Source organism: Rattus rattus, chromosome 2, assembly GCF_011064425.1.
Source record: "Rattus rattus isolate New Zealand chromosome 2, Rrattus_CSIRO_v1, whole genome shotgun sequence".
Classification (NCBI taxonomy): Eukaryota; Metazoa; Chordata; class Mammalia; order Rodentia; family Muridae; genus Rattus; species Rattus rattus.
Window position 1 is genome coordinate 18,894,868 of NC_046155.1, and position 23,560 is coordinate 18,918,427.

General features: G+C 42.0%; 1 protein-coding gene across 1 annotated transcript in view; it reads left to right on the forward strand.

Moving 5' to 3' along the window:
* Trpm6 (transient receptor potential cation channel subfamily M member 6) overlaps positions 1–6,255 on the forward strand; it is a 140,504-nt gene extending 134,249 nt beyond the window's left edge. Inside the window, exons 38-39 of the mRNA XM_032891699.1 lie at positions 2,413–2,519; positions 5,744–6,255. Of these exons, the coding sequence (XP_032747590.1) occupies positions 2,413–2,519; positions 5,744–5,877 (241 nt within the window). The 3' untranslated portion in view covers positions 5,878–6,255. The remainder of the gene's footprint in view (positions 1–2,412; positions 2,520–5,743) is intronic.
* The last annotated feature ends 17,305 nt before the right edge of the window (positions 6,256–23,560 follow it).

The following is a 23,560-nucleotide window of genomic DNA, read 5'->3' on the forward strand; positions in this document are numbered from 1 at the left end:
CAAATAATTGGTTCCATTAGAACTATATCTAATTAATCAATGACGCCCATGAGTGTGAAATCTTTGTTAAAGTATGAGGCATAGGTCAACGTCGCCACCAGGGACATTGCTAGAAATGCATAGTCTCTGAGCCTTCTCCGTATGTAATGAACCAGAATCTGAACCTTCATAAATCTTCTGGCGACCTGGGATACATTCAAGTTTGAGGTGCACAGATTTAAAGCAATTGATTTCACCGACGCACCAACTCTGGGCGAAAGTTTGGATCCCAGTTCACACAGGAGAAAACCGAGACTCACCCAAGGTTCTAACTTCCCTGTGAGGTGAAAGAATCAACAGAAGGGAACAGGTGACTGTTCGACGGGATGATGGCTTTGGAGATTAATTCTAACAGTCTTGCTCAAGCCTCCTCCCCCGTTCCTAATTCTCCCTAACACGCCTCATTTATTGATAGTTTGCGACTCTCTCTTTTTAACCTACTGCCTGTGGTCTTGAGCATTTGACAAGTGTGGACTGGTGGTGAGATGTTTAGTGACTGTGTGTAGAAGGCACTAATTGTGACAGTGTACAGAGGGCACTAATAGTGACTGTGTGTAGAGGGCACTAATTGGGCTTTCTTTGTATGTAGAACCAAGCTACTACCTGCTTTTCCTGTGTTGTTAAAATCTGGGAAACGGTGTTTCCTTTGGAAATTTAGTTATTTGAGACAGCAAGGCATGGAGCATGCCGTGCAGTGTTTGTGCAGGTGAAATGTCCCTACATCACTGTCTCCCTGCTCTGAGATTTTTGACCCTGATATATACATTTTGTAGTGATTTTGATGATTTTATTTTAACTTTGACCCAGCTCATGGACGCAAATAGCTTCCATATCTTACTTGAAGTTATTATGTCTTAGTTGGGTGTCTTTATGCCTCCCTGGGATGACAGGAATGGCTGGTAGGGGATGCAAGCAAGTGAAATTTTCCAGTGAGGTCGCACAGAGACTCTCAAGGGAGTCTTCCATGCTAATGGCTGAATAAATACTTTTGTCTCTCACTTTATCAGATCTGAGAGTTCTGGTCTAAATACCAAGTGATTCTACCTTGTTTTTTTTCTTCTCCACCTTCAGTTTCACCTGACGAAGGTAGCGTCTCTCCAGCTGGACTGAAAGCCAGGCATAGTTAACAAGCGGCAGCTTAGGCTGCCGGGTAAATACCACCAGAGCCGTGCCTTGTGAGACTGATTGAGTGACCAGGAAAGTTAATCCCCAGTGTCTTTCCAGCCTGTCTTCCCAAGAGGTTTTCTCCACCTACCCAGCACAGAGCGGGAGGCAATCTGAGATCAAATTGACATCAGCCCTCATCCTGAGCTTGGCACATCTTCAGAGAGCCACTGTTTTTCTGCCAAAAGGAAGTGGAAATTGAGATAAATGTTTCAATCCTCGGGTGGAAAAAAAAAAGGAGTCCATTTTTACACCATGTCCCTTCTGAAAAACCACATTCCTCAGAAGCAAAGTTTATTGTTTCCCTTTGTGATAGTCTGCTGTGCTCCGCCCCGCCCCAAGACGTGGTATTTAAGAGCGGTAATTGAGTTCAGATTTTAAAATGCGCTGTTTCCACTCTGCATGTCATTAAAATGAAATATTAGCTTTCATAAGCTTCTTTGGAGGCATTTCTGGTGTGCTCCGTCCTGTGTCACGCAGAGGGTCAAAGTCTCAAGAGTAATGGTTGTGTGCCAGCATCTGCTGACGATCTTTATATTAGAAAGTTCAAAGAGTGTCTCAGAGATACCAACGCTACTTGTGATGAATTCTGTTACTTAACTCTGGGCATCTGCCGTGTCTTTCCACAAACTTTTTGGCTAAGAGTTGCCTTGGCTTTCCACAAAGAGCTCCGGTTAAGACAGTCTGCAGAGTCAAAAGTGGCTTTTAACAAGCCAGGGGTCTAGGTGCTCTGGTGTGCGGTGAGGTGTTTGGTTTGGGGAGAGTCATTTTCAGAAAAGAATTTGGGTGCAGAGCAGGGCACAGGCGTCTCCTTAGAAGGTGTGTGCCGTAGCAAAGTTATTCTAGCCTTCACCTTCGGGGTGTTTTAGGAGAGCATATGATAACGAATGCCTCTCTCTCACACCATATGCATTAAAAAGGGCTTCACTGTATTTTGTTTTAATGCACTACATCGAAAATTCACTCTTCTATCAGATTAGCGTTGGAATGAGTTTCACAGTAGGTCTTGGAGTTGGGTACAAAGATTTAAGTGCATTTGAATTTTAAATTTGCAAACCTAACATTGCTCCTTCCCCAAAGTGCTCTGTTCTTTGTTGGCTCCTTTAAGTGGCTAGGTTACTACGGGATACTGTTCGCCATCTCAGAGAATCCTAGTTGGGCTCCCTTTTCTCAGCTGTGATCTAATTGATATTCTGATATTTCCTCTAGATCAAGAGGGATGGTGTTTGGACCGGCCAATTTAGGGGAAGATGCAATTAGAAGCTTCATTGCAAAACATCGCTGCAACTCCTGCTGTGGGAAGCTCAGGCTGCCGGGTAAGCCTCGGCGGCGGCGACTCCGTTTCTTCAGAGAAACTCTCATAGAATAACAGTTATTGTAACTTGGGATCGAGTGAAAATCTTAACCGCATTTTTATCTCACTCGCAGCCTTTCCCAAGCTTGACTTTCTGACTGAAAATTTTCAAGTCTCAGGAGGGATTAAAAAAGGACAGGGATTTGCTTGAGGTTCTGCCAAAATGTGATAAAACAACCTGGGGCCCAAAGCTTGTCACAGTCACCCCACAGAAAACGTTCCACCTACTTAAAGGGAATGAAACGGGATGAAGGCCCCACTCTTCCCTTCCAATGTCCTGTTTGCTAGCAGACAGCTCGCCTGTAGCATTTTTATTCGGTTCCAGCTTGCCCATTGGGTACCGGAGAGGGTGTGGCTCAGAGGGGAAGAAAGGCTGTCAGTTAAAGCACTACTTTAAGCTGGTAACAACCACCGCTTTATTCACTGGTTTGTTTGTTTGTTTTACAGCAGTGGGCTTAGAACCTAGGACTCTGTCTTGCTAACCAGCACGACACTCCTGGGCTGCATTCCCAGCCCCCACACCTGCTACATTAAATTTCGATCACAGTGTGCATGTGACTGCCTGTGTGCTCTAGAAATTCTGGCTGTGCTGGGGTCTATTTGTCCTTTTCAGAAAGGAGGCTTGCTGTCTGCTTAACTCTATTTTCCTGGCTTGGAGCAACAGTCTCCTTACACTGGGATGTCAGGTATCAGAAGGTACAGGCCTGAGTGGGGCATTGTGGCTACACCTAGAGCTGAAGATGTTGCAGAGGCAGAAGGATCACCTTAGTCCAGGAACTCACAGTCAGCCTGAGCAACGAAGTTAGGTTCTCTCTCTCTCTCTCTCTCTCTCTCTCTCTCTCTCTCTCTCTCTCTCTCTCTCTCTCTCTAAAAAAGCTATACCCCTGAACTAGAATCAGAAATCAGAAAAAAAAGATTATCCTCCGCTATAACCCAGGGTAGACCTTTGGACTTCCGTAACAAACATGGGCAATTTCTAATTCTTTCGGAATTGTGGGAGGTTTTTGTGGGCAAGACTTAGGCCTCTGGTTCTTCTTTCCTCCCTCAGTGAAACTACAGTGTATCATCATCCAGTGGCAGATCTGGAAGAAGAAAGCCAAAGAAGCAAAGAAGTACACTGTCTTCTCTTAAATGCCCATGCTGTGAGCTCATAGCAGATGGCCAACGAGATCATTGTGCAACACTGTGTCCCCAGAATTGGCCATCAGGGACCCAGGCAGGGGTTGGGACTGGGTTGAGGGATATCAGAATTCTAGGCAAGGGAGGCAGGAGCTGCTGAATATCTAAATCATCCCACAGTTGCAGCCTGGAATCCCCTCGGGAATCATCACCCTCAGGCCCTGGGCTCTGCCCAGTCTGACTCACTGTAGCATGCGCAAGGCAGTTTCTATTCTCACAGACCCAGGACTATCTCTGATTATCTCGGAGCCTGGAAGACTAGAGACATTACTCATCGCTCCCAGTCTTTGGGCCTAGTTATTTGTTAAGTATGGTTCAGGGTTCATATAGGCATGCCATGGTGGGCTGGTGGCCATTGTCTATCATCTTCCTCCACCATGTGGGTTCTGTGGATGGAACGCTGGTCATGAAGCTTGACAGCAAGCACCATTACCTGCTAGGCCATCCTACCTCCCAATTGTTTTTCCTTAGGATAAAACGAAGTGTATTCTTTTTAACATTCTCTCATCCAGCCTACCCACTCAAACATTTATCTTCTTTATTTTTGAAAAATTTTTAAATGTACAAACCACAAGAATTTCTAGAGTACCCACCCAGAGTCTCTCATTCTTTCTGTCTCTCTCTGTGTGTCTGTCTGTGTGTGTGTCTGTCTGTCTACCTTGTCCTCTCCCTCCCCCTCACCCCCTCTGGTATCCTAGTTTTAAAAACTAATAATAGAAATGGAAATAATGAAATACCTTCTTTCATTATTATTGGTAATGAGTAAAGATGTTTGTTTACTTTGGAGAACAGAATGAAAAGTACATTTTAGCTTTTATGTTTTATTTATTTTTAGGGCAGAGGCAGGTTAAGACAATGCAAAAGAACCTGGAATCTTGACCCAGGTAGGGTCATGTAGCCTGGATCTGCTTTCCACTGGCTATAAGGCTTTGGCCTTTAACATCTTCATTTGCAAGCAAGAGATAATTGTATCTGTCACAAAGTTGAGGTGAAGATTTAGTTCATGTATATGCTCAATAAATGTTGGTTATATTATTAAATATATATCAGTATACATACATTGTATGTTCATTTTTTTATCTAGAAAAATCACCATTTAACAGTAAAAAGTAAGCCAAGAAATATAAATGTTTCCTCCTGGTACCAGAGGTTGAGCTCAGGGCTTCACACATCACCCACCAGCTACATGCTCTCACCCTGAGTGGTACCCTTGGTTCCCTAATGCAATCACCCACAGTGTCTAGCCCAAGAGCCCTGTTAGATCAAGGCTAATGAATTAAAGGAGTGAAGAAGAAGGCTATGCTCTCATAACTGCCCATGATGTGAATTCACAGTGAGTGGGCAAAGAGGCCAATGCACAGCACTGTGTCCTCTGAGCTGGTCATCAGGAAACCAGGAAGGGGTTAGGGCTGGGCTGAGGCCCATCAGAACTCTAACTAAGGGAGGGAGGAGCTGGTGAATGCCTGAATTGCAGGCTGAAATCTGCTCATAAATCATAGCACAAAAATATGCACGTAATATTTAATGCCATTTTTCCTGTAGTCAGTCCTCCCAGAGCTTTTCCTGTTTAGCATTTTTCTTTAACTTTCCTTTGTAAACAGAAGAGGCAGGGCTTAGGAAACATCTGATGTGATCTTCAGATGGTGAAACTTTTGTAGGTAGCCACAGAGCTGAGGAGAGCTTTCTTGCCACCATTTCAACCCATCCCTCTGATCCTTCCTAAAGTTCCCATTTCTTATTGGACCTCATTTAACTCGGGTCTCTTTCCACTAGGTGGTAGCCTGTGCCTCACACAGTGACAGCATATGGAGTTAGAGTCTCAGGTAGTCATGGGATGCAAGAAAGCCTGGGTTTAGATATGGTTGAGTGTTTGAAATCCATATGCCCAAAGCCTAGGGCAGCAGAGACTCCCTGAACCCTTTGACTAAGCCTGCCGTTCAGTCCACCTACCTCCATGAGTCAATGTGTTCTAAGTCATCTGCTAAAATGATCTTGCTTTCTTTGTAGATTTAAAAAGGAATGACTACTCCCATGCAAGGGCACATTGCAACTCGGAACTTGCAAAAACCACTGAACCAGCTGAGGAACATCCAGAAAGAGACAGAAATAGAAGTTCCCTGGAAGATCACACACGCCTTTAAAAAAGAAGATGAAGGAAGATGATGGTCCCTTAGCTCCTTCTGCCATGATTTCTGTGGTAATAGAAATAGACTGACATGATCCTGACTATGCCAGAATCTCTGTCACGATGACTTTACAGTGTGGACCTCGCTGGAAGTACCCTCTGAGCCTCATCTCCCACTGCCCGGAGGGCACCGTGTCTAATGGAGGGACCCTCCTGGATATTGACTTCTGAGAAGAATGTGTGGCATACACTGTCCTCTCTCGGTTCTGCATGAAGATACTAGATGAGTCCGTTGGGAATATTTTCCTTTATACCTCATTTCGTCAGCTGCCCACTTGGAGTACAATGCTGTGTACTAAAGAACCAGGGAATAAATTAATTTATTTTCTCACTGCGTTTGAATACTCTGTCCCCACTGTTATTCATGATTTCATCCATGGGTTGTACATATGTATACATACATTAAGAATATGTGTTTTCGTCTTCTCTCTATAGCAACTAAGAATTGAATAGCAGCAACAGGGAAAGCTCTGGGATGAGTGTCTGCTGGCCATGGATGGCACATACCTGGCCACAACAAGGCCATGTCCTGGGGCACTCTAGGTGCATTGGAGCATTGCCATCAAATCCCAAGATGCTTGGGATTTTCCAGTTTCTCTGAATGAAACAAAAGCACAAGTCTTATATCTTTGTATTTAAATAAGAAAATGGGTGATAGGTAATCCTGGAAACTACTAAGGAAGGTTTCACTTTGTTAAGCTCAGAAACACTGTGGCTTGAGACCCTGTCTCTGTTCGTCCTTTCCTGACCCTCTCAACACTGCATCATATCATTTCTCTGTTCTCCTTGGCAGTCCTGTATGGGAAATATGTGGAGATTCATTGCAGGTATTTCCCTCCTTCCGCTGTAGAACTCTGACAACTTGAACACCTCAGCAGTCTCTGGAGCTTGAAGTGAGGTGTTCCTGAGAGCAACCCTGTGTTGAGGGCAGCTCCCTCTTGTGTGCTAGGTATGGTTGCCCTGCTTCAGCACGGCCTGACTTTTACAGCAGTCACAGGGATGGGAACTGGGAAACCTCTGCCACCCAACCTTTGTGGCTCCTCTTTTAATGTGCATTCCTACCGACTAAACATCCTTCGTCTTTCAGTGACTTACTTCTAAGTCTGCTTTAGAGTTCTGAATTCCTGCTTCCTTAGGCCGCACTTCCATGGAAGAGTTGCATAGTGAAGTGGAAAGCGATTGTATCTGGTTCATGTGCTTTTGGTAGGAGGTGGGGAAGTTGGGCAATTTCTTCTCTTTCCTCCCTTTCTCCCACCTTCCCTTCCCTCCATCTTTTCTTCCTTCCCTCCTTCCTTTCCTCCCCTCCCTTTGTGTAGCATAGACTGGCTTCGAACTCCCCCTGAATATGTGCTTGGGTGAGACAGTAGTTGGCAGTGAGGGTAAAAGGTTAGCAATGCTGTTGGCAGACAGTGCTTAGCAGTCCAATCTCTGAATTAGCAAGAAACCTGTTTGTCTGTTGTGTTGCGCTTAACTCTGGAAAGGGGCTGAGTTTGCCTATCCAAGGGCCAAACCAAATGCACCAGCCTATTGACCAAAATACTTCTAAACCCAGGGCCTTTAAGCGCTTCCTGGAAGTGCTCTACCACTGAAAATTTGACCAAAAATACTTCTAAACTGGAGTGAAACAATTTTGATTGCAAAGTTTTATACTTTTTCTTTTTAAAATACTAAGAAAAACTGTAGACTACTATCTGAAAAAAAAATTGCTGGGCTAAGTTCGCTGGGATTGCTTGCATGTGATGTGACAGGTGTTGGCTCTGAGCAACTTATGGTGACAAAAGGAGACAGTGCTCCTTCATCAAGCTGGTAGCCTTCAGCAGTTATTTCTGAAGCCTCCTTTCTTAGTCATCTCTCAGAATCATGGTGAGATTATGGGGGTGGAGACCCACAAAATTGCTCTCCAAAAGCTTTCTGTCCCCTTCCTTCCTTCTTCCCTCTTCCTTCCTTGCTTTGTTCTTCTTTCCTTTCTAGTTTTGTTTGTTCCAAGTTTGGATCTCTTCTAAGTCCTGAAAAATTTGACTTCTAGATGGGTACCCCTCCACCCCCATTCGAAGAGTAGACTCAGGTTGAGATAAGAGACTTAGGGCAAAAAGAAGACATGAACACACATGGTATGCACTCACTGATAAGTGGATATTAGCCCCAAAGCTCGGAATACCCAAGATACAATTCACAAACCACATGAAGCTCAAGAAGAAAGAAGACCAAAGTGTGGATGCTTCAGGCCTTCTTAGAGGGGGAACAAAACTACTAACAGGAGGAAATATTGAGACAAAGTGTGGAACAGAGACAGAAGGAAAGGCCATCCAGAGAGTGCCCCACCTGGGGATCCATTCTATATACAAACACCAAACTCATACACTATTGCAGATGCCAAGAAGTGCATGCTGACAGGAGCCTGATCTAGCTGTCTCCTGAGAGACTCTGCCAGAGTCTAACAAATACAGAGGTGGATACTCACAGTCAACCATTGAACTGAGAACAGGGTCACCAATAGAGAAGTTAGAGAAAGGACTGAAGGAGCTGAAGGGATTTACAACCCCATAAGAACAACAACAATACCAACCAACCAGACTCCCCAGAGCTCCTAGGGACTAAACCACCATCCCAAGAGTACACAGGGATGGACCTATGGCTCCAGTCACCACATATGTAGCAGAGGATGGCCTTGTTAGGCATCAGTGGAAGGAGATGCCCTTGGTTCTGTGAAGGCTTGATGCCCCAGTATAGAGGAATGTCAGGGTGGGGAGGTGGGAGGGAGTGGGTGGGTAGGTGAGGGAGCACCCTCATAGAATCAGGGGGAGGGGGATAGGATATTGGTTTTCTGGACAGGAAATCAGGAAAGGGGATAACATTTAAAATGTAAATAAAAATATCCAATAAAAGAAAAAATGTAAAAAGAAAAAGAAAATAAAAAGAAGACACGAATATAATAGCATTTTTGAGGGACAATGACCTGCATAATTCTTTACTAGGTGAGAGTCTTTGGTCATGGATGGGATCTGGATGTGAGAGTCTGAGAAGAGGGTGAGGTCAGGAAGTTACTGTGCAGGGATCTAGGGTTAAGGAGCTTCTTTCTAAAGGCATTTATCCATCTCTAGATTCTGAGTGGCATCCACCCCTTGCTGTCTTAGAGTTTTTTGCATCTCTGAGGCATGAGATTTGATGTAATGTTGGGGTATTCCTTACTCTGTGGCTTTGCAAACCAAATGCTGGACAATCAAGAGTTCCCAATAACCATCCAGTCAGTGCATGATTTTGTTGTTGACTGTTGTTTTAGATGAGAGCCAACACTCTGGGTTTTGAAGTGATGACAGATGCCCTTGTCAGGTTTTCTTAGGCTTCTCACTAGATGAAGCAAAAGGCATGGCTCACAGCATGAGGTCAACAATACTTTTGAAAAGAAATAAAACAATCTTCAAATGATAGTGGATTTCATTCACTAGGAAATAAATCAGATTTACATTTTTAACCTAGAAGGAAATGACTAGCAACTCTTTGAGAGCCAGTATGATTCTTTTGATGTCTCTCTGTTTTAATTTTCTAGGTAATAGCTTTTAACAACCTATACCTTGTCTATTGAATTCTTAACCAGTTCTTACCCTTATCACCATGGGTGATAACACCCGAGTGCAGTCCTTTACTGGTGACTATTGAAATGAGATGATAACTTCCCAGAAACTGCCTAGAAATAATCATCACTTTATTACCCTTTGAAAAGAAGATTGATAGAAAAGTCATTTGAAAGATGGTTCATTACCATGCCCCAGTAAGATTTCTTTACTCACAGCTCACCAAAGCACGAGAAAGGGAGGATTATTCTCTGAGGTCGGAATTTGAAGGCTGTGTGTTTTGCCTCTTTGAAGTCTTGGTATTTAATTTTCTGTAGTCATTTCTTGGGCAATTTTCTAAGAAACTAGTTGAAGCTAATTTATCATAAGTTAAAGTCAAATGACAGAAAAGATTTTCCCCCCTTAACAGCATTTTATACCACAGAGGTTAGCTTCTGAAGGAAATTGAGACTTAAATAGCATTTCAAATCTCCAGCCACATGGGTGGGGACAGAAAATAGCAAGGATTCAGTAAGACACACTGGCTTTGCAGTTAAAACAATTGATATTTATTCATTATTTATTTATTTTTTTGCCTTTTCCTTGTAGACCAGTATGTGCAGATAAGACACATCCTTCATGTGTGTGTGTGTGTGTGTGTGTGTCTATCTGTCTGTGTGTGTCTATCTGTCTGTGTGTATGTCTGTGTGTGTGTGTTTATCTGTGTGTGTGTGTCTGTGTGTGTGTGTGTGTGTGTGTGTGTGTGTGTGTGTGTGTGTGAAATAGTCTCCTAAAAATACTTAGGTATGTTGCTAAATTTTTCAAAGAAAGGCATGTCATCCTCACGGGATTGTACACCTTGGTGTCTACCATTTCAGACTTTTAATATAAGTTTATATAATTTGTTTAACCTTTCTGTTAACCCTAACTCTGAAATGGAGATGAAGACACTTAACTTCTAAATGATAATGAGATAGCATTTAGACGGTCCTTTGAGAATCTCACTTAAAAGGCTTCTTGTGAGCCTGGAATCCAGTTCAATAAATAGAGAGAGACTTTCATTTTGGCATGATCTGATCATTATTGAGTATTTACAGATGGGGCTCAGTGTCTTACAAGCACAAAGGCGTTCCTGTTCTTTCTCCTTTTCTAGAGAGAAGAGGCTCACGGCTCCCTTTTTTGCGTTCAAGATTAATTATACAGTTTCAAATCAGGAAATTCCCCCATTGACAGCAGCTCCCTTTCATGTGCTCTTTGCAAGATCGAGACTTACCTGTCTGGTTTGTTCTGCCCTCCTCTGCCTGCAGAACACATTCTAGGACAAGAAATGGAGCCCAAAGTGGCGCCCCCTGAGGTGTCATTTTTCAGAGGCATGAAAAGACAGAAAGAAGATACAGTTTGATGTTTGCAAAGCAATGTTTTTATTTTTTTCAAGTTTTTATCAGCCGTGATTTAAATTTTGCCAGCACAGAGATGGTTGGTAATAAGAAAAGTTTGGTCTGTCACTCACCCACATCTTCTTTCAGCAACTAACATCCTTTGGGGCTTTCATCCCCTCCAAGAGAACATTAACTGGAGACCCTTAGAAATTCTATCTATTGAATTAGTTACAAAGCTCTTGCAATTATTATGGCAGAGACTGTTCTGCTAATGACTGTCGAAATGTGGATGTAACAGTTGCCTTTTGTTGGAAGGATTTGGGGAGACTCTTCATTGGCATCATGGGCTTGTACTTTAGCTTCTAATGAATCTTTTGCTCTGTATCTTATTGGTAACCAAGCAACTGATCACAGAGCCTTGGGATGCTGTGGTAACAAGTTCAGTGTGTTGCCATGATTTTATAATTCCCACATCGCCCTTGGCATTGTGTGGATGAAGACTGGGGGAAACAGAGGTGGTGGGTGGAGGGGCACTGGATAAGCCTGCGTCTGCCATGGGTGAGGTTACAGTGTCGTGGGTGGTGTCAGAGCTGGGGGATGATTTCTCTGAGAAAGAGGTGTGTCTGAATGATTATATGCCTGCTGCAGATAGAAACAACATAAGATGAAATGCTGTTTACTTCTAGAGGACTTCTGGGGATATCTTAAGACTAGTTTGGGGGAGTTCTTAGTTTTATATTATTGTTCAGTGTCTGTCCTATTCTAGCAATGTCTTACGAGTGTTTTCTATATTGTACTACATGAAGATTCAATTAAATAGATGAAATCTCATCTGGCATGAAGCGTTTTCCAAAGAAATGAGGAATTTGCAACACAGAGCTCATCATTGGCCAGCAGGAAAAATCATCACAGTGATGGTAGCGTTATTATAGGCAATGCAGGGAGCATTCCCCATCTCCCAGGTACTGTGTGATGTGTTCATTGTGCATCACATCTATGTAATGATCCATTGGACTATTCTGGGCATTGTATAGCTTTGAAACCACTACTTATAAATGAGTTAGGACATTGACTGCCGTCATCAACCTGAAGAGAGCTGAGCTTTGAACCTCTAGCAAATCAGTGAGTGACACTGTAACTTACATTGTCCTAGATAGCACAGTGCTGTCTTCTGAAGGTCTGAAACACAGATTTGAAAGTTGGGATCTGATTTAGGCTTACAGATAAGAAAATCCAAGTTGGGATTGTAGGATGTTTTCCAGCATCAACTTCACATCTTATGCATTAATGAGTTTGCTTCTGCCCCTTCAGGCCATCTGTCATCATTGTAAGTCCATGGGACAGCCGCTTCCTCTTGGTATGCCATGAGGTAGGTGCACAGTGATGGGTGCATTCCTTCTTATGGTCCTAGCACTGGGTCTGCTGGTAGATTTTCTACCTCCACATGATCTTTGTCTCTCCCTTCTTTTCTCAACAATTTAATACTATCTACTGTGCTGCTAGTTTATCAGTATAGAGTGAAATCATGGAATGCATATAAACTTCAAAGCATTTGTTGGCTTGACCCTCGAACCATGTCCCCATAGGCCTTGGAAGGTGATTCGAAATCAGGAGATGATTTGAGCCAGGACTGAGAAAGGCAGATACTTGCTAGTGTCAAGATGATATTTGATTGCATCTCTCCTGCACCCCTTCCCCAGAATAATGGGTCTGCTGGTGGGAATGAGAGAACCGAATTCTTAAACCTCTCAGCCTGATTCTAGAAAGTGTGGTTGAATTCCAGACTGTAATTCTGTGAGCCACAGGATAGTTCTGCTATGTTGGGGGAATACTGCTTTCTCATCCTTTCTCCTTCTCACCACCTCTTCCTTCTTTCCAAGACTTCTTATTTCTTCTTTTTCTTTCTCCATTCCCTTCCCCTACTTCCTCCTTTAACAATTCCTTTTTCTCTTTCTGTGACATCTTTTACATCTGTTACATCCAGTAAGCTGCAAACAAAGATAGAGAAATACCATCAATTTTACAACTGAGACGCAAACTTTCTTAGACGTGGGGAATTAGGAGGTGTGAGAATTTAAAAAAAAATGAGGGTTCAAGGGATAGATAGGAAAAGTTTCAAAAGAGATTGTTTCACTCAAACATAATGCAAGAGGGACTAGAACTCAGGGTCTGTAACTCATCAGTTAGCCAAATAACAACTGCACTTGAACTTTAAAGCAAGTACTATTACTCCACCATTGTGTTGCAAAAACATTTGCATTTTATGTGAGTAGATTTTGAGATTGGGATCTTAGTAAGAGTGTGTGTCATTGAAGTGAGTCAGGTGGAATTCTGGTCTATGTTTTCTCAGAGAGAATAAGTCACTAAGTATGTGACTTCGAATGTTAGTTGCAAAATTAATATTCTGTTAAATTATTTGTGTGTACATGTGTTTGCATAAATAGAAAATAGCTGTTTGATTGGTCATAGAAGATGTCAAATGAAATGACTTAAAATATTTTGATTACATTTATTTATATCGGCTCTTTTGTCATTTTAGATTAGTGATTCTCAACTTTCCTAATGCTATGACCCCTTTATACACATCCCCATATTGTGGTGACCCCCAACCATAATATTTTTATTGCTATTAAAAAATTTATTAAATTACATAACTGTAATTTTCCTACTGTTATGAATTGTAATGTAAATATTTTTGGAGATAGAGGTTTTCCAAAGTGACTTTGGCCCACAGGTTGAGAACTGCTGTTTTAGACCAAGGGAGACCAATGTGAAGGTTTAGAGAACTAAGGTAATTTGAATGCTGTAAATTCATTCTTGTAACCTAACGCACACCAGACAAAACTGTTAAAGGCATTAAAGAGAATCACATGTGACCTAGTAGAGTCAGCAAAATGAGCATGATAAGAAACAAATACTTACAATTTGACTTACTTTTATTTTTCACCAAAATTATCTTCAGCCCAAGATTCATAAAGATGGAGCTATTTCTTGTTTTCAACTTTCAACTTGATCTTCTCACCTATGGAGCTAGTCAATGACTTAGCTCCTAGAACACCAGAGCTGGGAGGCTTGGAATGAGGCATGGAAATGATCTGTAGATGCTGAAATGTGACTGAATGAACTGAAAACAGCTAAGTGAGGGAAGATTTAAGAAGATTCTGCAAGGCATGGATTTCAGTGAAGGGTTCAAATATTTTGACTTGCACATTTTGATGGTACTAATGATGAAAACGTTTGTTCCATCTTCCTTATACTCTCTAGACTCTAATCTTTAGTCTGTGGGGTCTTAGGATCCCTTAGTCTTTTCAGTGATAGGGTTTAAGGCAGCTTGTGGGGTTCATCGGCAGGAGAGGACAACTAGAGGCCAGCCTAGTGAGAGGCATGCATCTACCTGCACAGGAGATTAGAAAATGCAACCTAGCAGTTATATCAAAGACAAAGAGGAGGATAGAGTTTGATTAATGATTGACAGCTTTGTCAAGTTAGAGGTTGTCAATTCTGGTCCAACTCCTTATGTGACTGTTGTGAAATGTTTGAAGAGGTGGAGGGTCCATTTCAAGACTTTCTCTTCTCTTCTTTTCTTTTGAAGTGTTAAATAGAATATTATTTTCCTTAGGACATGGAATACTTTCAAACTCCCTGCTAGTCAAATGACACCTTTTGACTAGGAATTTTAAAAAAATCTTGCCACTTTATTGTCTTTTGTTTTTTTGTTTTTTCATAATTCCTTTATAATGGCAAATCTATTGGACACTCTCAAAAAGAGAAAACGATTTGGAATGAGAGTTGCCTTTATTGAGCCACTGTTGGCTTGGTGACAGCTATAAAATATGTCCATTGTCCCTCTACTTTCCATGCTTGACCCCCACCCCTCCCCCTACTGCTCTAAGCAACTGGCGTGAAAGCAGACATTCTTGCCCTCCTTTCTAAATTACATGAAGCCAGCTAGCAGGCAAATAAGCACTGGGTAAGAGCAGACATTTACATAAGGAGCCTATTAATATACTATACAAATGAGGGTCCTGGGGAGAATGTTAATTCATTTCCTACCCTGAATGGCCACGATCACTGTAAATTTTTACCATGGCAGGAGCTAACAGAAGGTGGAAAGTTTGGATACACATAAGAGAAAAGAGCTGACAGAAATTTCTGAAGAAAGTGAGTGGCCATATATGTTTCCCACAAGGTAGAAGCTCTTAAAGCATGAATTTGTAAGCTTGAGGTAAGACAAAGAGTCACTTTGCGTTATTTCTTGAAGAGAACTGGGTAGAAGATGGGGATATTTTATTAAAACATTTTATTTTCTTTCTTTTAAAGATTAAAATGAACAAAATAATTTTACTATAGATTCATGTAAAACACGAGAAAGAGTTCCATTAGTTGGAATTGCTCACAATAAAAGTAAACCTCAGGTATAAAGCCAACAAAGAAGAGTTTGACATCAGTCTGACATCTTTGCATTATCAAAAGAAATTTCCATAAAACTTAACAAATACTGATCTTCTAAAAGGATCAGATCTACCTGTTGGCTCCTGGGAACTTCTTGGGTCCCTGGCATTCGGGAATTTCTAGTGGCTACTCCCAGGTCCCCCTCACCCAGTGCTACATATCTACTTTCAAATTCCTGACCCTCTGTACTTCTCCCTCATCTCCTCCCATATCTGAACTAGCCCCCATTTCCCCTCCCCCTCCAAGATTCCTCTCTCCCTCTACTTCCCAGAGATTCCCCCTACTGAGTAGTATTGTAGCTTTCACACTTTGCAGTGATCTTCCTTCTTCTTGTGTGTCATATAGTCAGTTAGTTGTATTGTGGGTATTCCGTGCTTCTTTTTGGCTAATATCCACTTATCAGTGAGTACATACCACGTGAATTCTTTTGTGACTAGGTTACTCACTGAGAGCTGCAAGGTGGGCTAGGACAGGCCCCTTCTGGTCTCCATCTGTGCCCAGAGCTAAGGTTGTCTCACAGCCCTTCAGACCCAAAATCTGCCCAGAAAGAGCTGATCTCCCAGGAGCACACTTACTCCTATGGTTACAGGCTCATAGACTCACAAGCCCACAAGCCCACAGGAGGGACAAGTTCCAGTCAGAGACAGCAAGACCAACTAACAACCTGATGGTGAAAGGCAAGCTCAATAACTTAAGCAAGAGAAACCTAGACTATTTGGCATCATCCGAGTCCAGTTCTCCCACCAAAGAAAATACTGTATATTCCAACACAACCAGAAAAGCAAGATTTGGATTTAAAATCACATCTCATGATGATGATAGAGGACTTTAAGAAGGATATAAATAACTCCCTTAAAGAAATTCAGGACAACACAGGTTAACAAGTAGAAGTCCTTAAAGAGGAAACTGTAAAATCCCTTAAAGAATTACAGGAAAACACAACCAAACAGGTGAAGGAATTGAACAAAACCATCCAGGATCTAAAAATGAAAATAGAAATAATAAAGAAATCACAAAAGGAGACAATCCTGGAGGTAGAAAACCTAGGGAAGAGATCAGGAGTCATAGACATAAGCATCACTAACACAATACAAGAGATAGAAGAGAGAATCTCAGGGGAAGAAGATACCATAGAAAACATTGACACAACCATCAAAGATAATGTAAAACCCAAAAAGCTCCTGACTCAAAACATCCAGGAAATCCAGGACACAATAAGACCAAACCTAAAGATAATAGGTATAGAAGAGAACAAATATTCCCAACTTAAAAGGCCAGTAAATATCTTCAACAAAATAATAGAAGAAAACTTCCCTAACATAAAAAAAGAGATGCCCATGAACATACAAGAAGAACATACAGAACTCCAAATAGATTGGGCCAGAAAAGAAATTCTTCCCATCACATAATAGTCAAAACACCAAATTCACAAAACACAGAAAGAATACTAAAAGCAGTAAGGGAAAAAGGTCAAGTACACAATAAAGGCAGACCTATCAGAATTACACCAGACTCCTCCCCAGAGTCTATGAAAGCCAGAAGATCCTGGACAGATGTCATACAGACCCTAAGAGAACACAAATGCCAGCCCAGGCTACTATATCCAGCAAAACTCTGAATTAACATAGATGGAGAAACTAAGATAACCCATGACAAAACCAAATTTATACAATATCTTTCCACAAATCCATCCCTACAAAGGATAAGAGAAAACTCCAACACAAGGAGTGGAACTACTCCCTAGAAAAAGCAAGAAAGTAATCTTATTGAAACATTTTAATTTGTCAGTTTTAGAAACTGAAAGCATATTCAGGAATTATTGTGAAAATCAGCCCATTTACCAAAAGTTTTATCAGAGATCAGAAAGATAGCACATGGGATAGTTTTGAAACTCTCCCAGCAGTTCCTTGACTCATCTATTGGTTTAATCACCGAGTTATTAATTTAACTAATGTTGATTTTAGTCACTGTGCTAAGATTATTGGGTCAGTCATGATATATCCTAGGAAGACAGATATCTGGAACAATCTCCTTGAATCAACAGGTACAGTTGAGACCTGTGCTAATGTGTATTTAGAGTCAAGTGAAAGAAAGGGCTTGTGAGGAATGATGAATGAAATAGAACAGCTTACCTGGACAGCTTACCTGGCAATAGAAAGAACATCTGTGTCAGGTGTTTGACAAATGGTGAATAGCTATTTGTTAAGGGCACATACTTGGTAATATAGGTCATGATAGCAAGAAACTGGAATAATGGTCAAATGTTAAAATCTCTGTGTATTCATGAGATGTTTTTGTTTGTTTATTTTGGTTTTGTTTTTTGAGACTTGAGTGCTGGGATTCCCATCACATACCGACCATGCTCCGATAGAAGTCATTATGCAAATTAGGAAGGCTAACAAATGTTTGAAACAAAGAATTTTTGGTCAGTTAATTAATTCTGTAAATACCTGTCAGCCAACCACTGAATATAAACCACCAGGCCTTGGAAGCTTCATAGTAAATCAGAGGCCTACAGAGACCGACACTTGCGAGTTCTTATAACTAATAGCAATAGCTATGTGAGTTTGGAGGGAAGCTCTTTAGTTAATCAATACCATCAATTGCTTCTGAGTTTCTTTTCATGCCATCACCAACGTCATCATTGTTGATGCATCTGGTGGAAGTTTTCTGAATCACATGCCAAGGGTAGGTTTACAAAAGGGGGCTGTTTCATTACTCTGGAGCATGGATCTGTAAAAACACTGTCCAAGCAAATAAAGATTCCTAGTTTACTCTTTCTTTCTTCTTCTTTTTAATTGGATATATTTATTTATTTATTTACATTTCAAATATTATTCCCTTTCCTGGTTTCCTGTCCATAAGCCCCCCCATCCTATCCCCCTCACCCATATGGGTGTTCCCACAAAAAGACTCCCCTAAAACCCCCTCCCACATTCCCCTGTACTGGGGGTCCAACCTTGGCAGGACCATGGGCTTCTCCTTCCACTGGTGCCCCAACAAGGCTATTCTCTGCTACATATGCAATTGGTGCCCTGGATCAGTCCATGTATAGTCTTTGGGTAGTGGTTTAGTCCCTGGAAACTCTGGTTGGTTGTCATTGTTGTTCTTATGGGGTTGCAAGCCCCCTCAGCTCTTTCAATCCTTTCTCTAATTCCTCCAACAGGGGTCCTGTTCTCAGTTCAGTGGTTTGCTGCTAGTATTCACTTCTGTATTTGACATGCTCTGGTTTTGTCTCTCAGGAGAGATCTATATCCGGTTCCTGTCAGCATGAACTTCTTAGCTTCATCCATCTTTTCTAGTTTTGGTGGAGATATCTATATCTATATCTATATATCTATATCTATATCTATATCTATATCTATATCTATATCTACATCTACATCTACATCTACATCTATATCTATACCTATACCTCTCTCTCTCTCTCTCTCTCTCTCTCTATATATATATATATATATATATATATATATATATATGCCACATGTGGGGCAGGGTCTGAATGGCCACTCCTTCAGTCTCTGCTTTTAACTTTGCCTCCATATCCCCTCCTATTGGATGGCTTCCTCTCTGTTGAGACAAGTTTTACTGTACACAGATGTACAGAGAGAAACTGGTACAGAACATGCAGACATGTGAGTTTAAGGACACCTAGTGTGTAATGTTGAGGGCAGGGCAGAGAAATCTTCCTAGGGAAACCACAGGGAGGCTAGGAAGAGGATGTACAGAAAGGAGTGGTTTAGCTTGATGGAGGTGGTGTGTGTCTCAGGGCTTCTGCCCTGCCTGCTCCATGGAGCAGATATTGGAGGTTGGCAATGAGAGCTTAGAATGCATACTGCTTGGTGTTGGATCCCTGTGATCTTTACTCCTTCACAGAGTCCATGAAATAATGAAAACTGCAGGCCCAGTATAGACTATTGTATTGGTGAGGCTTGGCTTTGTCCTCTAATTTTATGAACTGGAATCCTAACTCCAAAATCCATTTTGTTTTTATCTAAAGGTGTGGCCTGTTAAGAACCAATGATGTCTAGATAAAGAGATGAGGGCAAGGTCCCATCCCATATTAGTTAAGCTATAAGAGGAAGAGAGACCCAAGGTCTGCCATATAATGCTCTAGGCAAGAAGGAAGCTGAGTAAATGCTGCCACATTTCTCTTGGACATCCCAATCTTCACCACTGTGAACCACACAAACCTTTCTTCTTTATAAATTACCCAGTGTTGGGTATTTTGTTATAGCAACACAATGTGGGCTAAGACAACTACCAAACATTCTGTCTTTCACAAGTCTGCTCTTCAAGGTTGTTAGCACTTTTCTCATGTCCTTCATGATGTAGTCTAAGAATCTGAATATTCTTACACAGTTGACATTTGGTTTCCCTTGGACTAAATGGATCACAGGAATTAATAAAAATGATCTTCACTGAACTATAGGTTTGAACAAGGGTCTGAGGAGACACTTGTTGAAAGGGGTAAAAAGCATAAAAAGACTGTGGGTGTGGCTGAGTTTAAACAATGGAAAATGGTTTTGCCTCTGTCAAATTTTAGAAGAAGCAAAGAAAATTGAAAGTGAAGCCCTCTAGTAGTGAACTGCCCTTTCCGTTGACCAAATATGATTCCTTATAATGTCAGGGACCTCTTGTTCTCCTCTCGTGTGATCAGCAGGCACAGGTTTTTTTCTAGAAGTAGGGGCTATCCCCTCTTCCAGTTTTTGTCTGAGGTACAGTCTAAGTGTTCTTCCTTTCTCTTTTTCCTTTTGTGTTGGGGATCAAACCCAGGTCTTTACCCATCTAAGCTTTCATTACTAAGGCAAGACAAAATTTGCCTCCAGTACAGGTGAGAGACACTGCGCAACATCACCTTTTCTGACCCTGAAATTTTAGAATGTCCTTCCTGACCTGACACTGTCTTCTAGTAGTTCCTCTGTTCCTGACAATATTAACTGACTGATGGTATAAGACACCTGGGAGCCATTTGTTTGTTGTTTGGGTCTCTAACTCTTAGCCTTTCCCCATACAAGCAATTTCTAAGTCATGAGTAAAATTTCAAATTGTGTCTCTCTGATGATACACTTTGAATCTCTGGGAAAGTATTTTAATTAGGCTTTAGAAAATTAGCTGAAAACTCTGTTTTGCTCTCTAGGTAAGAAAGCTTCTGGGCCAGGGCTCCTCTCACAGCCACTTGTCTAACTGGCAGGGATGCTGTGGTGTTCGTTGGGAGAGAGAAGGGCTCACAGGTCAGTGAGTGCCAGCAGTCCCTGGCTCCCGGCTGCTGATGTAGAGAACTTCTGTGCCTTCTCATCTTATTTTTGGCCTCACTGAGGTACTGTAACCTCCTGCTGGTCAGGTACCTTCAAGACACTCACCGGCAGCCTCCTAGTCTGAGCCTTCCAGCCTCAGCTAGGATTTGAACTCGTGGTCCCGGGAGCAGGATGGATTAGTGCTCAAGGGCTCCCACGCTGACTCCATCAAAGCTTTCCTCGGCACATCTCCATTACATGAACAGCTCTGTTAACCAAACCTATTATCTTCCCCCCTTGGTTTTCGACTTGAGAAAGGGAAAGCAACTTCTTTAATGGCCCACAGATTGATGATTAACATTTTACATGTCCCTGCTGCTAAGTAAAAGAACTGCTTAGAGGACAGTGAAATGCCTGGGAGAAGGAAGCGGGAGTCAACGTGGTTTATTAACTTGTGCTGCTTCATTAATCACAATCTTTTTTTATGGCGGTGCTTAAAGGCCTATCCATTGTACTTCTCAGGAATGGGGCAGATCAAAACCAAGTGCTTTTAGTGCACCTTTGACATCTGGCATAGCAGCCGGCTATCCGCGATATTGCTCTCCAGCAGGACGGGGAGCTGCATTCACTGTGACCGTGCTGGCCCCTCTGATTTAAGCTACTACCGAGGGCAATGAATTACCTTAAAGGAGCTCCAGTTCAGAACTCCAAGTTTTATGCCGGACCCCTGCCAGCTTCCCCACTTTATGAGTATGAACAATCAGACAATTGAACTGATTTGACTTTGCCACTCCTGGAGTTTCATTGCTGTGAACCTGGGGATGCAATGATGGCAGTGCCAGGCTAAGTGCCGCTCTGACTAGCGGCAGTGCCGGCTGCCCGTTCAAGTAGGGCACCCATTCTTGTTAGCTGAAAACGGCTCTGATTTGCAGCAAGGGGGAAAATAGATCCCATGCAATCAGATTAACTCAACTCTGAATGTTATTTTCATTTAACACGGTGGAGCCAGGCAGTGTCCCAATTTTTTTTTTCCTTTTTAAATGGTAAACTCATTAAAAGGCAGGGTTCTTTTCAATGAGTCTTTATAGCATGGAGGTATAGAAGCGCCTGCTAAGTCTTGCTACAGATTGCAGATATAAACAGACGCATAGATGAATAATGTTCATATTCACCTCCCTGTGGACAGGCTCAGACTGCAGAGTCGGAAGAATCAACAGAGCGAGTGTTTATGGACTCTATGGAGCCGTCTGGGAAGGCACAACAATTCCCTTTAAAAGACAAAGGCCACGTCGACCTTTGGGACAGGAAATGCAAGGAAGACACTAAAATGGTATTTTCAAGCTTTTCTTAGAAAAAAAAATATTAAACTTTATTACCCCCAAATTTCTACAGTTCACAAATTTCTTCTGTGAAAATGAAAAAAAACAGCCCAGTCTGAGAGGCTGTGAGGGAATTGGTCTCCTTGAGCTATTTATCTGTCAGGACTGAGTGGATCACAAAGAGGGACGATCATCACACTCAATAATGGCTGAGTTCAGGGACTCTCCTGAGCTCACACGTAATCCATTTAAACCCACCCCGTGCAAATTGGTGACGCTCAGAGCCGAGCTGATCTGACAGTGCTGCGATTGATCCTTATTGCTGAGAGGGAAGCTGAGGCCCACAAAAACCTGTTCATTCTGTGTTCAAATCATGTTCCGGGAGCTGCCGGGCTTGGGCTTGAGGTTTTTACATTTAGTGCCTAGGCCGTGGTATCTCTGCGGAATCTTTTACGCGATCACAGAAACTGGTGCTGATGACTCCACACGACCACGCCACCCACTTAACAGAATACGGCGCTGAACAAAAGAATGTTTGTTTCACTCGACGCCAATCAGGATAAAAAAGAAAAGATAGGGTAGAGAAAGGGATCTTTAAAATAAAACGTTGCTATAAGGAAAGGACAATAATAAAACTCCAATCATTTTACTTTTTTTCTTGATGATGGGTTAAGTAAAGACTCACACACTCTTATAAAACAAACAAACCAAATGGTTCTGCTCTAAGCCTGGATGAAGTATCTGAAAGATTCCCCACCACAGTTCAGACTCTATTTCTACTCAACGGCCACAAACTCCGGGTAAAGACATAGGATGCATGTCTGACACACAGTGACAGAGTCAACAGAACAAAGCATAGTCATGCTGAATAAAATATAAATCTGAAAATACAGACATCTATTTTTGATAATAAATATGATGATTTAAAACAACTATTTTTGATAATAAATATAATGATTTAAAATCCCCCATTAACTACTAACACAGGCTGAGAGTTTTAAAACAATCCCAGCCAAACACATAGAAATTAATTCTGTGTATGCATTGAATGTCTTTTGGTACAAAAGACATTTTTTTAGATTTTAGATTACTTATTTTATTTAATTAGATTGTGTTTACAAGTGTTTTATTTTCCAGCATGCACATACGAATGAGCATCATGTGGGTTCTTGGTGTCCACAAGGACAGAAAAGAGCATCGAATCCCCTGAAACTGGACTTACAGACCGTTATGAACTGCCATGTGGGCTCTAGGAACTGACCTCAGGTCCTCTGCAATGGCAGCAAGGACATTTAACTGCTGAGGCACCTCTCCAGCCCCTGCACATCTCACCTGCAAAGGGCAAAAGCGACTACAACGGAAACGGGCAGTGGAGGCTGTGTTTGCTCTGTGGATGATGTGTACAGGACACAGGGTCAAGGCCTGTTTGTACAGCAGTGACCCCTACCTGGTGAAGAATACAGCAGTCGGGGTTAGCCTTGATAGCGGACCTGACTGACGTTGGAATCACCTAGGGTGGAGAATTCTGGGTAAGTCTGTTGACTGTGTTTCCTGAAATATTTAACTGAAGAGGGAAGAGTTAGCCTCATGCTAGCACATTATCCTTAGTCTGGGGTTCCAAGCTGAGTAAGAAAAAGCAGAACACCAGCATTTAGCTCTCTGCCTTCTGAGTCCAAATAAAATGTGACTAGAGCTACCTTG